Source organism: Chaetodon auriga, chromosome 21, assembly GCF_051107435.1.
Source record: "Chaetodon auriga isolate fChaAug3 chromosome 21, fChaAug3.hap1, whole genome shotgun sequence".
Classification (NCBI taxonomy): domain Eukaryota; kingdom Metazoa; phylum Chordata; class Actinopteri; order Chaetodontiformes; family Chaetodontidae; genus Chaetodon; species Chaetodon auriga.
In genome coordinates, this window is record NC_135094.1 from 11,193,242 (window position 1) to 11,204,757 (window position 11,516).

Sequence of the window (11,516 nt, forward strand, 5' to 3'; positions counted from 1 at the left end):
CTTTGTTTACGTTCTTTGAAGGTGTCCTTATTTTATCCCGTTTCATGCCTCAAGGCAAGCGAGGTCCTGTGTATTCCCTGACTTTGTGATACTGTCAATTTCTTCAGTTCCTCTGCCGCTCGATCCCTCACTCCACTCAGAATTTTAAAGCCACTGGATCTATACTTTGATCCCCAGTGTCTCACTACTGGCAGCTCCTTACCTTCTCTACACCTCGAACTGAGATTCCCTTACTGCACCATCTTCTTATATGATGCCATTCCAGCAATTAGCTGATATCTGTGAGGACTCCAGGGATTAGTTTTTCTCTGCTTTACATTGCCAATTAATTTGCCTTCTGCTCCTTGACCTTTCATGGCCCATCACTGTATCCCAAGTACATAAACTGAGATCTATAGTGGAGCTCCCCTGTGCCCCCAGCACTGAAACTCATGCGTCAATAAGTACAATGTGTTGTTGATGATCATTATGCCGTTGTGCTTGGCTTGCAGTTAAGATGTGTTCTGGTTTGTTTTTCCACACAAACTGTCTCTCACCTGGTACGAATTCTCCTCAATTCCTCTTGTTTTGCAGCCGTGCAGTTTCCTTTAGATGAGATAGAAAAGCTGCGCACAGAGATGACTGTGTATTCTGAATGAACAGTACTGTAACTCTCTGAAGCTTTGAGCAGAGCCTGTGACAAATTGAATCAATTAAGTAAATCCAACATGACCTATTCCTCACTCAGACTAAGATACCTTTCCGCCCTACAGTCTGTGTTTGAAATTGTGCAGAACTCAGCAAGACGAGGCCATGTTTCTCAGCCTGTTACTTGTCCTCTTTCCGCTCTAGTAATGCATATTGCCACCGCAGTCCTTACATTTGTCCTCATTAGTGGTAAAATGTCAAGTTTTATTCCCTTCTCCTTTACACTTCTGAATGTTACCATTTACTGTCACTGAAGCTCAGTGCGCTGTGCTGCATGTTCACCCAGCATTTAAATGTCACAGATCTCCCCACAGATTGCCTCTCCACACAGTCTGTTAGCCTGTGCTGCTCTTTGTGTTTCCCCTGTGATAAACAGACTATAGCTATGACCTGATGACCTTTTTGTCCATATATTTGATCGCTCATGAAAGTCATGGCCTTAATCTTGTACACGGTATGGTCCATTTGTTAGATGTCTTTACTTGTGAGCGCTGTTATCTCTTCCTTGGAGCTGCTGCTAAGGAAATCTTCATGACCATTAGCTAAGCCCCCACCACCCCTTAGGTACTGTTGTCAGGTTTTCCATTCACACATGGCACATATGCAGAGCTAGTTAGTCCTAATATTGCTTGCTGCTCAGCTTCTGTACTCAGATAAGTAAGACAGGAGGTCACATGCTTAGTTGTTAATATGGATGAGGACTGAAAAACTATCTTGGACAACAAGTTTGGCTGGACTTGCTGGAGCATAAACTTCCCAAAATCCAAGAGAGACAGAGAGTAGTTGATGCTCATATAGTAATACCCAGAGCCAATACTGCAATGAATGTGCTAGTTGTGAATAGCGCCTTTTAAACATAACTTGTAACCTTAGGAAATAATGTTGTGTGAAATCGTCCTTGGAAGTAATGCTTGGTTTGGTAACTGCTGTGGATAGTAAGCTAGTTAGCCAGACGTGCTAACGTTCCCTTTCTGTTGTGCTGTCTCCACCACTGTACAGAGAAGAGGAAAGCAAACATCCTGGACAACCTGAACAACACGAACGGGACCATCATTGGTGTCACCTGTTGCATCGTCCTCATCCTCCTCATCGTCTCTGTCATTGTCCAGATCAAGCAGCCACGTAAAAAGTACATCTTACGGCGTGAGGACTTTGACCCCACCATGTTCCAAGAGGTCTTTGAGCCGCCTCACTACGAGCTGTGTACTTTACGAAGCGCCACCACAGCCGCGGCGACCTCAGCAGACTTAGTCGACCTGGCGGAGGACTTTGAGAACTACCACGCCCTTCGCCGTGCCTCCTCACGCTGCGTCCACGATCACCACTGTGGCTCCTCCTCCAACCCCGGCTCCGCCCACATATCCCAGCTGTCACTCAGTGGACGAGGAAGCCGCGGGAACTTGAGCGCTCGAGACGCGGCGGCCGCCACTCTGCTCACGGACCTTCCGCAGCCACCCATGGCGGTGCGGCCCTTGCTGCCGGCCACTGGAAACCGCAGGAGCATCTTGGTCATGAAGCACAGCTACTCGCAAGAGGCAGCGGACAATGGATGTGACCTGGACGACGACCTGGAAGAAGTTCCCACCACCAGCCACCGGCTTTCACGCCACGAAAAGGCAGTACAGCGGTCAGTATCTATAGATTTCTGATGAGGAAAGAACAACAACTCTAGAGTTAACTATGGGGATGTTTGAAACGTTTGTGGGATACTTACATTTATTTTTGTTTTCCTCTTCCTTTATCTTTGTTCTTCCTCTTCCTCTCATTATTTTTTTAAGGTTATGATAAGCTTCTTTTTTGCATTGATCCTTGTTCTTTCTCCCCTTTCTACCATTAAAAACCTTTTCGATTTCTCACAAAGGGCTAAATTATGATAGGCGAATTTGCCACCTCTTGCATGCTCATCCTTGAACGTGTCAAGCAGGCTCTCCTCAACTGATTCGATTCATAGCTTACATCTATAAACTCTACTGTATGTTGAGGTTTGTCACAGCTCTACAAGCAAATACAGACCTCACTTTGTAAGTTAATTCTGGAATCAGTCCAACTTTGACTGTTAACACAAGGGCTTAAACCTGTGCCTCATAGAGATGACTGACTTCATTGACATGAATGCAAATTATTATAATTTCCTAACTATGAAAATATAGTATATTCTATATAGCTCAATATTTTGGCATGAACACATTTTCTATAGAAAAACAATAAGTATTTTACTGTGTACTTGCACCTTGACTGCTTGAAAAGTAACTGTATATGTTTACAAAAACACTATGTGAAGGTATCAGAGTACATTTTCGGAGAAAATACTTTGAACGTGCAACCTTCTCCTGCATGCACTTTCTATGTGCTCTTTCCAGAGTGTTCTTGACTGTTATTAATTTTCTACAAGTCTGCATGCAAGGCTCCCTGAAACGAGTAAAGCACTAATGAAGTTTATTGCTGTTATGTAGCACATTTTGCATTCTGACCTCTCTATGCAAAAGGAGTTTGATATTAAACGAAAGAGCCGTGACATTTCAGGTTCTGCCTCATTGGCTCTTTGAGCAAACATGAATCAGAGTACAACACAACTAGGGTCTAAGAGACAATCTCAAGGTAAGCACCCTTATCCAACAATCAACATCTTTATATGTTGTGTAGTCATCATTTGCCCAGTCAGTATATACTTTTATGTAAGTTCTTTTTCCTTTTTTCTGTGATTTTTGCGCGGGTGTATATTTTATTTATTTATTTTTTTTATGTTTTTTTAATTGTTCATTTTCACCAAGATGGTTTTCTTGCTTGCAGCCATCTTGCCCTCCTAATGAGTTTGTTTGAAGTCTTTGTGACGCTCCAGTTTACTGTATGTCCTCCCGAGGTCATACATTGTGTCATTCAGTGGATTCATTAGCATGGACGTTTTCCAATCATCTTTAGTTGAAGCTGTTATCAAATATGTCTAACCTCTGCACTTTTCTCCCAGTAGGCCTACAGCAAATCATTCCTATCAGTCGTGTGAAGACACATGTTAAGTCCACCTAAAAAGCACAAATTTGAAAATAGACACACTCCCACATGTTTTCATTAAAGTGCATCAGTGGGATTTTTTTTGCACACACTAAAAAAAAAAAGCACATTCAGATCATTTGAATACCTTATTAATCTCTTTGTAACTTACAAACCTTTACTGTTCACACACTCACACTGAATTCCTCTGTAGTTTTGCATGATTTATGTCACTTGTAGTAAGTGATTTTGTGTTTGAAGCATATGTAGCACTTATGCCTGTGTGTAACAGTTCATGTGTATGCTCCCTGACTGTGCCGTCATGAGGTTGCAATAAGCACAATGGAACACGCTAAAATAAGAAGAAGAGATGTAAATAACTGGTGAGAGGAACATTCATTTATAAGTAAAAGTTAGTCGAAATTCAATGCAGATCGATAGAAGTTCACGCTTGCAGCTTTATGCTTGCATATGGCGGAGCAGTCACATGAAGTGCTACCCATTGTTTTGTCTTTTAGTGTGAAAAATGTGCTGTCCTGTTGTGTGTGTGTGTGTGTCTGCTTATGTTCTACATTATGTTGCATTGTCTCCATCATGTAGACTTCTTGAGAATAGTGCAATCCTGGATCAGTACGAACGGGCGTCACTGACATATGAAAAAGCGGAGCGGAGATTTACACCAGCATGATGCTGATGCTGATGATGATGATGATGATGAAGGGACACTCTGACGAAAGGATATTGAATGTGTAATGTCAATTCATGTGCAAAGACGAACACAAAGGACTAGATGAAAACACACCAGCTGCAATGCTGTGAAGCGGGGAAGTTTTGAGTCAGCTGTGTCCACTGTAAGCAGTCCAGACTTTCTTTCTTTTTTGTCTCACTGGAAAGAAATGGACCTTTAGAATGAACACATGAACTCCTGATTATTCATTATTAAACTTTAAATTTGGGATGTTAGTCAGAAACATGTGTCATTGTCACAGATTCCTCACTGAAAACCAAATTAATGTGATCAAACATCTTCAAGTTAATTTTTAAGCATGTATTTCTCAGATTAGTAGCGTACATATTATTTTAATAGCAAATTATAGATGCTTGCCGTTTGTCAAATCTAGGACGGTTTATTTTTATTAGTGAAAATTGGAATTAAGCTCAATTAATTACTAACCTAATTCAATTTAATACTGTTGGAATAACCACAAGCAGTTTAATTTGGATAACAATTCAAGGCCGAGTTGTATGGCTTGTGCATGCTTCTTTTAATATCCATTAAAGCATTAACGCACTAACATTAAAATAAGAAAAGCCCCCATCTACTAATACATACGTCATATGGACATAAGAAGTGGTGAGAAAAAGAAAGCATCTTCAGAATTAATTGCATTGCATGTTGTTGCTTAGCGAAATCATTAAAGAGAACAGTGCAGATGAATTTCGTCACCTTCATTTAAAGTCCCTTTTAAATATGTTGACTAACGGTTTGACAGGCCTTTTTATGTTGACAACGAGGTTTTTTTTTAAGCAAATACATTTACTTCAAGTCTGTTTGTCTTCTAACTCTCTTCTACTGTAAGAGCTTAATATCTTTGTATTAAAACAGACTTTTTTATAGGGCAAATTGAAAGGATGACAGTTTTTACACTTATTCCAATTATCTTTCAGGGCTGATTTTACTGATGCTTTGTAAAACAAGTAACAATAAAGCTTCACCTTTTTTCTTTCTTTTATTGGCTTTTGGTCAATAGTTCCTGGGTCCCTTCAGTGTGTCCTCAAACCCACCACGTCTCACGATCATAAGTTTTTAGATTTGTTGTGGCTGATTTGCTTTCGACTCCAAAGCTTAGAGGAAGACCAGACCCAAACCAAAAGGATTTGTTTCACCAAACAGGACAATAAAGCAAGTCAAATAATCCCAGCTAATCACAGGTATCTGACAGACAAGTTAATTGACTTTTTGTGTTGGTCCTGATGATATTAACCCCATACGTACTGCAGACGGGACGATCAGCCTCGCACTCTAATCACACTCGCTGCTGGTTTTGTTGGAAGAGCTTAAAAAACAACCTGAATTGTGTAGAAAGTGAGAAGAGTAGATCAGCTGTGAGCACAATAACAAAAACACATACTAGTCACACTGCATATAAGACATAGATTTTATCTTACACTCTGTCATTGTCTGAGTACCTATTTTCCTCTTACTGTGTCAACTTTTATGGTATTTACCATCTCTGTGTACATTATTTTCTGTATTCAGTGTCATGTATGTAATTTTTACATCCATGCTCTCCACTGTCTTTTTCCTCCATATATACCCGATCATAGACAGACCCACATTTCTGCAGATCCTGAATAAAATGTTTCTTTTCTATGCATACATTGTGCTGATGTCTGTGTGTTGTCTATTTTGCAACTGTGCCAACACTGCTGTTACAGATACTTGCAAAAAAAATCACACATTTCTCCCATTCTGTCTTAAACACACGCGCGCGCGCACACACACACACACACACACACACACACACACACACACACACACAAGCCCACACAGTCACAAGCTCATCTGCCAGTATATAGATAGAGGCAGACACCTCAGTAATTAAGTAAGTCTGAACCAATTCGATCACAAGCAGCCCAGGCAGCAGATGAGAAAAGTGGAGGGCCCAGGACAGACTTAAAGTAATAGTTTTTTCATTTCTCTGCAGATACATCAGACAGATGCATCATTCCTCTGCATCTTGCCAAGTTTGACAGCATTCGGAGCTAACGTTTCTCTCCCTTGCATCTTGAGCGAACTGTTGCCCTGAGCAACCTTACCAGTGTAGAGTGTTGTGATGAGAAAAATAATATTAATAATGATTTTAAAAAAATGGTTTGTGGTGTATGCATCAAGTTTTTCTTCTCTGGACTGCAGAGGTGCATTTTCCCTACCTGCGTTCCACAACTGGCTAGGATCGACGAGCCATGGAGCGCTGATTATTTCAGTTATCTGAGTTTCAGATTCAGATACGGGACTGAAACTTTTTTTTTTTTTTTTTTTTTTTTTTTTGAAAAATAGAGTACCTTTAATGTAAAGTTGTTCATGGAGAAAAAAAAAGAAACAGAATCAGGTTTTTTTAAAATCATTTTCATGTAACCATCAAAATATGAAATTGCATATTTCAGCTGCTGATTTCACCTTATATTTCTTGTTTTGATGTCATGTATTTACAGTATCAGGTTGTTTTTATATCTAAACACTTACAGAAAGCCTTGTTGACACAACGAAAAGCAGAATGTATGAAATAAAGGGATGTTAAACTTCAGAAATAGGTGCATATACATGATTCTACTGACCCGTCAACTAACCTTTATTTATTCCCACTTTCACTGATGTCTTAACATTAATTATTTGTTTTTTTCTGTCCCTTTCTTTGTCAATCTTCATTGCATTGTGGTGTTTTTTTTAAACCCGTTTCCATGTTTCTTTGATAAAACATTAAGAAAATGCTGGATAGATGTTTTCAATAAACTAATGTTTACTGATTTTATTGTGATGATTTTATTTTGTCAGTAACAACTTTTCTACTCTGCTCAGGGCGGTGCAGTGCCTATTGTGGATACTGAGCTCACGTCCTCAACATTTTTGGGGGTTTGGGGAATTTGTGGATTTAACAACCTCAAAAACACAGTGTGGATTTGTTTTTAGATTAACAATACTTTTATACTTAAATGTGCCTTCTTTTAGACTAGTAAACACATAATTAAATAAAGGAACTGATAAATATGAAATAAGATTAAAAGAAATATAACTGAACATTTAACTGGATACATAACAGGTTAAAAAAAAAAAGTGCATTGGTTCATTCTCACTGCTCTCTTGCGCCAGTTTTGGATGCGGTAAGCATCTGTGTTCAGCCAAATAAGCCCTGTGAAACCCACGGCACACCACCTGCTCAGCACCGAATGGCAGACAAACAAAGTCAGCGACAAGTTGGTGAACTCAGTGCAGCATTTAACCTGCTGAAGAGCCAGAGATTTCCCTCATGAGAAGGTGCAGACCAAAAACAGAGCTGAAAGGGAATGAATGTTGGCCTACATTCATCAGGTGTGCACAAACAAAGCTTCAAATGAATGCTGATGCTGCTCCGTCCGCTAAGAGCATTTCATATTACCAATGATATGATAATGTCTGTGTTCACAGCTTGTTTCCACTGGACCCATTTGGCCCGAAAATTATTTAGAAAAACAAATGTAAAATTCGTGTTTAGTGTCCAGATAAAAATATTCTGCGAACTTCACAAAAAATAAAAATAAAAATAAAAAATAAAGTGAATAGAAATGATGTCCATGGCCATCTGGTTGTTATTGTGGCACACACAGCTGACAAAACTCTGAACTTCATTTTTCGGTTTCTTTTAAAAAAAAAACCTTGAGTTTATATAACTTTCATCATTTGGACGTCATTAACAATCATTAATAATACCATGACTGTATTATTACCAGTCTATGAGGATGTGTAGATTGTTTACTGTAAATGTAAGGGCGAGCGACAGTTAGTGCTACATTAAAGACTCGCTCTCCCATGAGCCCTATGGATGGTGCGTGACGTCAAAATTATGCGCCCTAGGAGTACAAATACCACGCTTGACTTAACCTGAACCTCCCCTTCAATGCAGTACGGTCTCGTGCGTAGTACTTTAAGTTTTGTATTCATGTTGTTTAATACGTCACTTTTATGTTACTACAGCCTCTGGTAGGTTACGGTAGTTTTCACAGCTTTAGCTAGCTAACGTTAGCTGCTGACCGTGCTAAAGAACACATTAGCATGCTAGCTGGCTGTGCAGGTAACTAGAGTTTAAGCTAACTCACAGAGGACATAAACATGGCTTATACGCAGATATTGAAAGCTCTGCACCGGAATCTGCAGCAGACTGCCACACAGTACTCCGTGCAGAAATGCTTGCTCGTCCACACACACAGGACAGTGTCGACAGTATCGAGACTGACCTTCCACAGAGGAGTCGAGCCTCCTTCGTCCGTTTTCCCAGCTTTGAGCTGCTTCATTCAGGCACAGACACGGCGGAGTATTTCGCTCGACTCCACAGCCAGAAACCAAAGGAGCCCCGAGGAGAGAGACAAGTCAGTTTCCAGGTATCAGAGTGGGAGCCCAACGCCTTCAGGTGCAAAAAGAGGTCAGCAAAGCACTGATTGATGTACCGTACGAGTTCTCCCCTCACTTATGTGCGCTCGTTTCTGTTCGCTAAAATGCACGAGATACTTTCCACACTGTCAAGACGATTACAGTGAATATACATACACACACAGTAATTACAATGCAGCACGTTTATGTTTAAGAGTTTTAATTGATTTTATTTATAGCCACAGTCACTGTAAGGATTGAGTCTATAAATAATGTCTGAGTCCAGTGCATTGTCTTACAACTGATTGTTTGTCTGGTCCAAGAGCCAAAAAATGCGACATTTATTTATTGAATTACGCAAATACACGTTTGTATTTGTGAAACTGTGACCAGCAATTATTTTGGTCATAATTATTCTTAGCTCCCACCCTCAATATCTTCCAGTGAAAGCAGCGGGCAGAGACTTCATCTACTTGATAGTTGTCCTCGTTGGGCTGGGAGTGACAGGTGACTACAACCTCAAGATTTCACGAGTTGGCATCACAAACAAATAGATTTATTGCCATTTCAGGTCATAACAGATATGGGAACCAATATGTGTTGTTCTGTGTGTGTGTGTTTTTCAGGAGGGCTGTTATATGTGGTGTTTGAGGAGCTGTTTTCTGCCTCAAGTCCAAATAAAATCTATGGGAAAGCCTTCAACAAAGTCAAGTTAGACCCAGAGGTAAGAATGGGATCTCTCCTTCTAACAGTTCAATAACCTGAAGACAACATATCGTTACTCTAAATGCATACATTTAGTGTGACAGTTATTGTATGTAGTGTAGATGCCTATCCTGAGAGGGTGCGTCATTATGCCATGCGATGCTTGAAGTCATTTCCTGTTGAAAAGTAAAGAGCACTAAAACATTTTATGTCTTTTGAAAATGTAGGTGATCGGTGCATTTGGGGAGCCAATCAAGTGTTATGGGGAGACTACCCGTCGAGGAAGGAGGCAGCAAGTTAGGTGGGGATTTTCTCACTCTGTCCACATAAGCTGTTGATTATCAGTACATGATCTAATGAGTAAGTTGCACATTTGTGTCCAATTAAGACACTTTAAATTGTCATGTGCTTTTATTCTCTGCATCAGTCTGTAACCATGTTGAGCACCATTTCAAGAACAGGACATAGCGTGGATATGAGTTGCAGTGCACATAAGTAAGCATCTGTGTGGTGGTACTGCTGAGATATTACAGTGTTTTGATCTGTGTGTGTGTGTGTGTGTGTGTGTGTGTGTGTGTGTGTGTGTGTGTGTGTGTTCTTCCACTGTAGACATCTGGAGTACCTGAAGGACGGACTGAAGCATATGCAACTCAAGTTTTACATTGAAGGCTCTGAGCCAGGCCTCAAAGGAACTGTACACTCAGAGTCAAAAGAGGTTAGTATTCTCCTTTGTTAAAATGCAGGCGATGAAATGGATGTAACATTTCAATACAAGCAATATCACGAATTATACACGAAGAATAACTAACTTCTTGTTGCTCTCCAGAATCCTGAAACTGGAAAATATGAGTTTCGTTACATATTTGTGGAAATAGACACCTACCCAAGACGGACCATCGTTGTGGAAGACAACCGATAACAAAGATAATGGACTCAGAAATGTCTCTTCAGTGAAAAAACATTGTGTTTGTGTTATTATTTATTTACTGTTAAAATCTGTTATGTTAGACATCAGCAATTTTGGCAGATTTAATTTTGCCACAGTGTCCTGGTCAGCATTTGGTGAAGAGCTTTGCAAGGCACAGTCTATTTCATAGAAAATTGAATGGATTGTTGTTTTATAAATCACTCATGTGCTACAGATAGTTTTTTGACTAAAAGACTACAGCCTGACTTGAATTTTGAAATAACTTGTAATCAAAGATGCTTTTAAATTCTAAGAAACTTTGTATGTCAGATCCACAGGAATAGATATAACAAAAATACAGAAGCAGTGTTGTCTTTTTCACTGTGATCGACCTTTCACCTTTAATGAATTGGATGCATGGTCTGATTTTTTTTTTTTTTGAAAGGGTACGTTGCATTATAAAACATAGACCACTAGATGGAGGCAAAGAATCAGGAGGTTGGAACGAACTGTTTTTGCCTTTTGGATTATATTCTAATTTCTCAGTCAGTTACGTTTGTATATGTGTTTGAGGAGGTATTTTTGAATACTGCTTAAATAGCTTATTAATGAAGTTATTTTTTGATCTATTGATGGTTAATATAATGGTATTATTGAGGAAATTATTCGTCTTTGGTCCTGTTTTGTACCCGTTTGTCAGACGAGCCTGTGCTACCTTCCCTTACCTCAGGAAATATTGCAATTCATGATGGACGTCAATGAACTGCTCCAGCAATAACCCGAGAAATAAGGTGTTTATTTGTTTTTTTTTAATCACTTTTTTTGTGATAACGTAGGTGCTGATATGGGCTCTCAGGGGAGGCAGATAATTTGTTAATACGAATTCGTCGAATCATTTCACAAATGTAATTAATGCGGTATTTTTCCCCAAGCATTTTCTTTTTAATTAAAACATCAACTACTAACCTACCTGACACTGGCTTTCTCATTTCCATTATCCTATTGCAGCACATTATAGCTCGGCGCTGCTTAACTCTTATTCAATAGTCACTAAGGCGACATTTGGATGCACAATTTCTGACGGCAACAACAGCATTTGAACGC

General features: G+C 39.7%; 2 protein-coding genes across 5 annotated transcripts in view; both read left to right on the top strand.

The window, feature by feature from the left end:
• neto1l (neuropilin (NRP) and tolloid (TLL)-like 1, like) overlaps window positions 1-7,203 on the top strand; it is a 64,835-nt gene extending 57,632 nt beyond the window's left edge. The window contains exons 10-12 of one of the 4 annotated variants that reach the window (XM_076761811.1): window positions 1,687-2,314; window positions 3,211-3,285; window positions 6,384-7,203. In XM_076761811.1, coding sequence (XP_076617926.1) covers window positions 1,687-2,314; window positions 3,211-3,271 — 689 coding nt within the window. In that variant the 3' untranslated portion in view covers window positions 3,272-3,285; window positions 6,384-7,203. Of the gene's footprint in view, window positions 1-1,686; window positions 2,315-3,210; window positions 3,286-4,275; window positions 6,056-6,383 lie in introns of those variants that run through there. The other 3 variants (XM_076761812.1, XM_076761814.1, XM_076761813.1) reach the window with 3 other exon arrangements.
• Window positions 7,204-8,270: 1,067 nt separating this feature from the next.
• On the top strand, window positions 8,271-11,381 carry timm21 (translocase of inner mitochondrial membrane 21). The gene is made up of 6 exons (XM_076760972.1): window positions 8,271-8,852; window positions 9,245-9,307; window positions 9,427-9,524; window positions 9,733-9,806; window positions 10,115-10,220; window positions 10,332-11,381. The coding sequence occupies exons 1-6, from the start codon at window positions 8,543-8,545 to the stop codon at window positions 10,422-10,424; spliced, it is 744 nt and encodes a 247-aa protein (XP_076617087.1). The 5' UTR covers window positions 8,271-8,542; the 3' UTR covers window positions 10,425-11,381.
• Window positions 11,382-11,516: the final 135 nt, after the last annotated feature.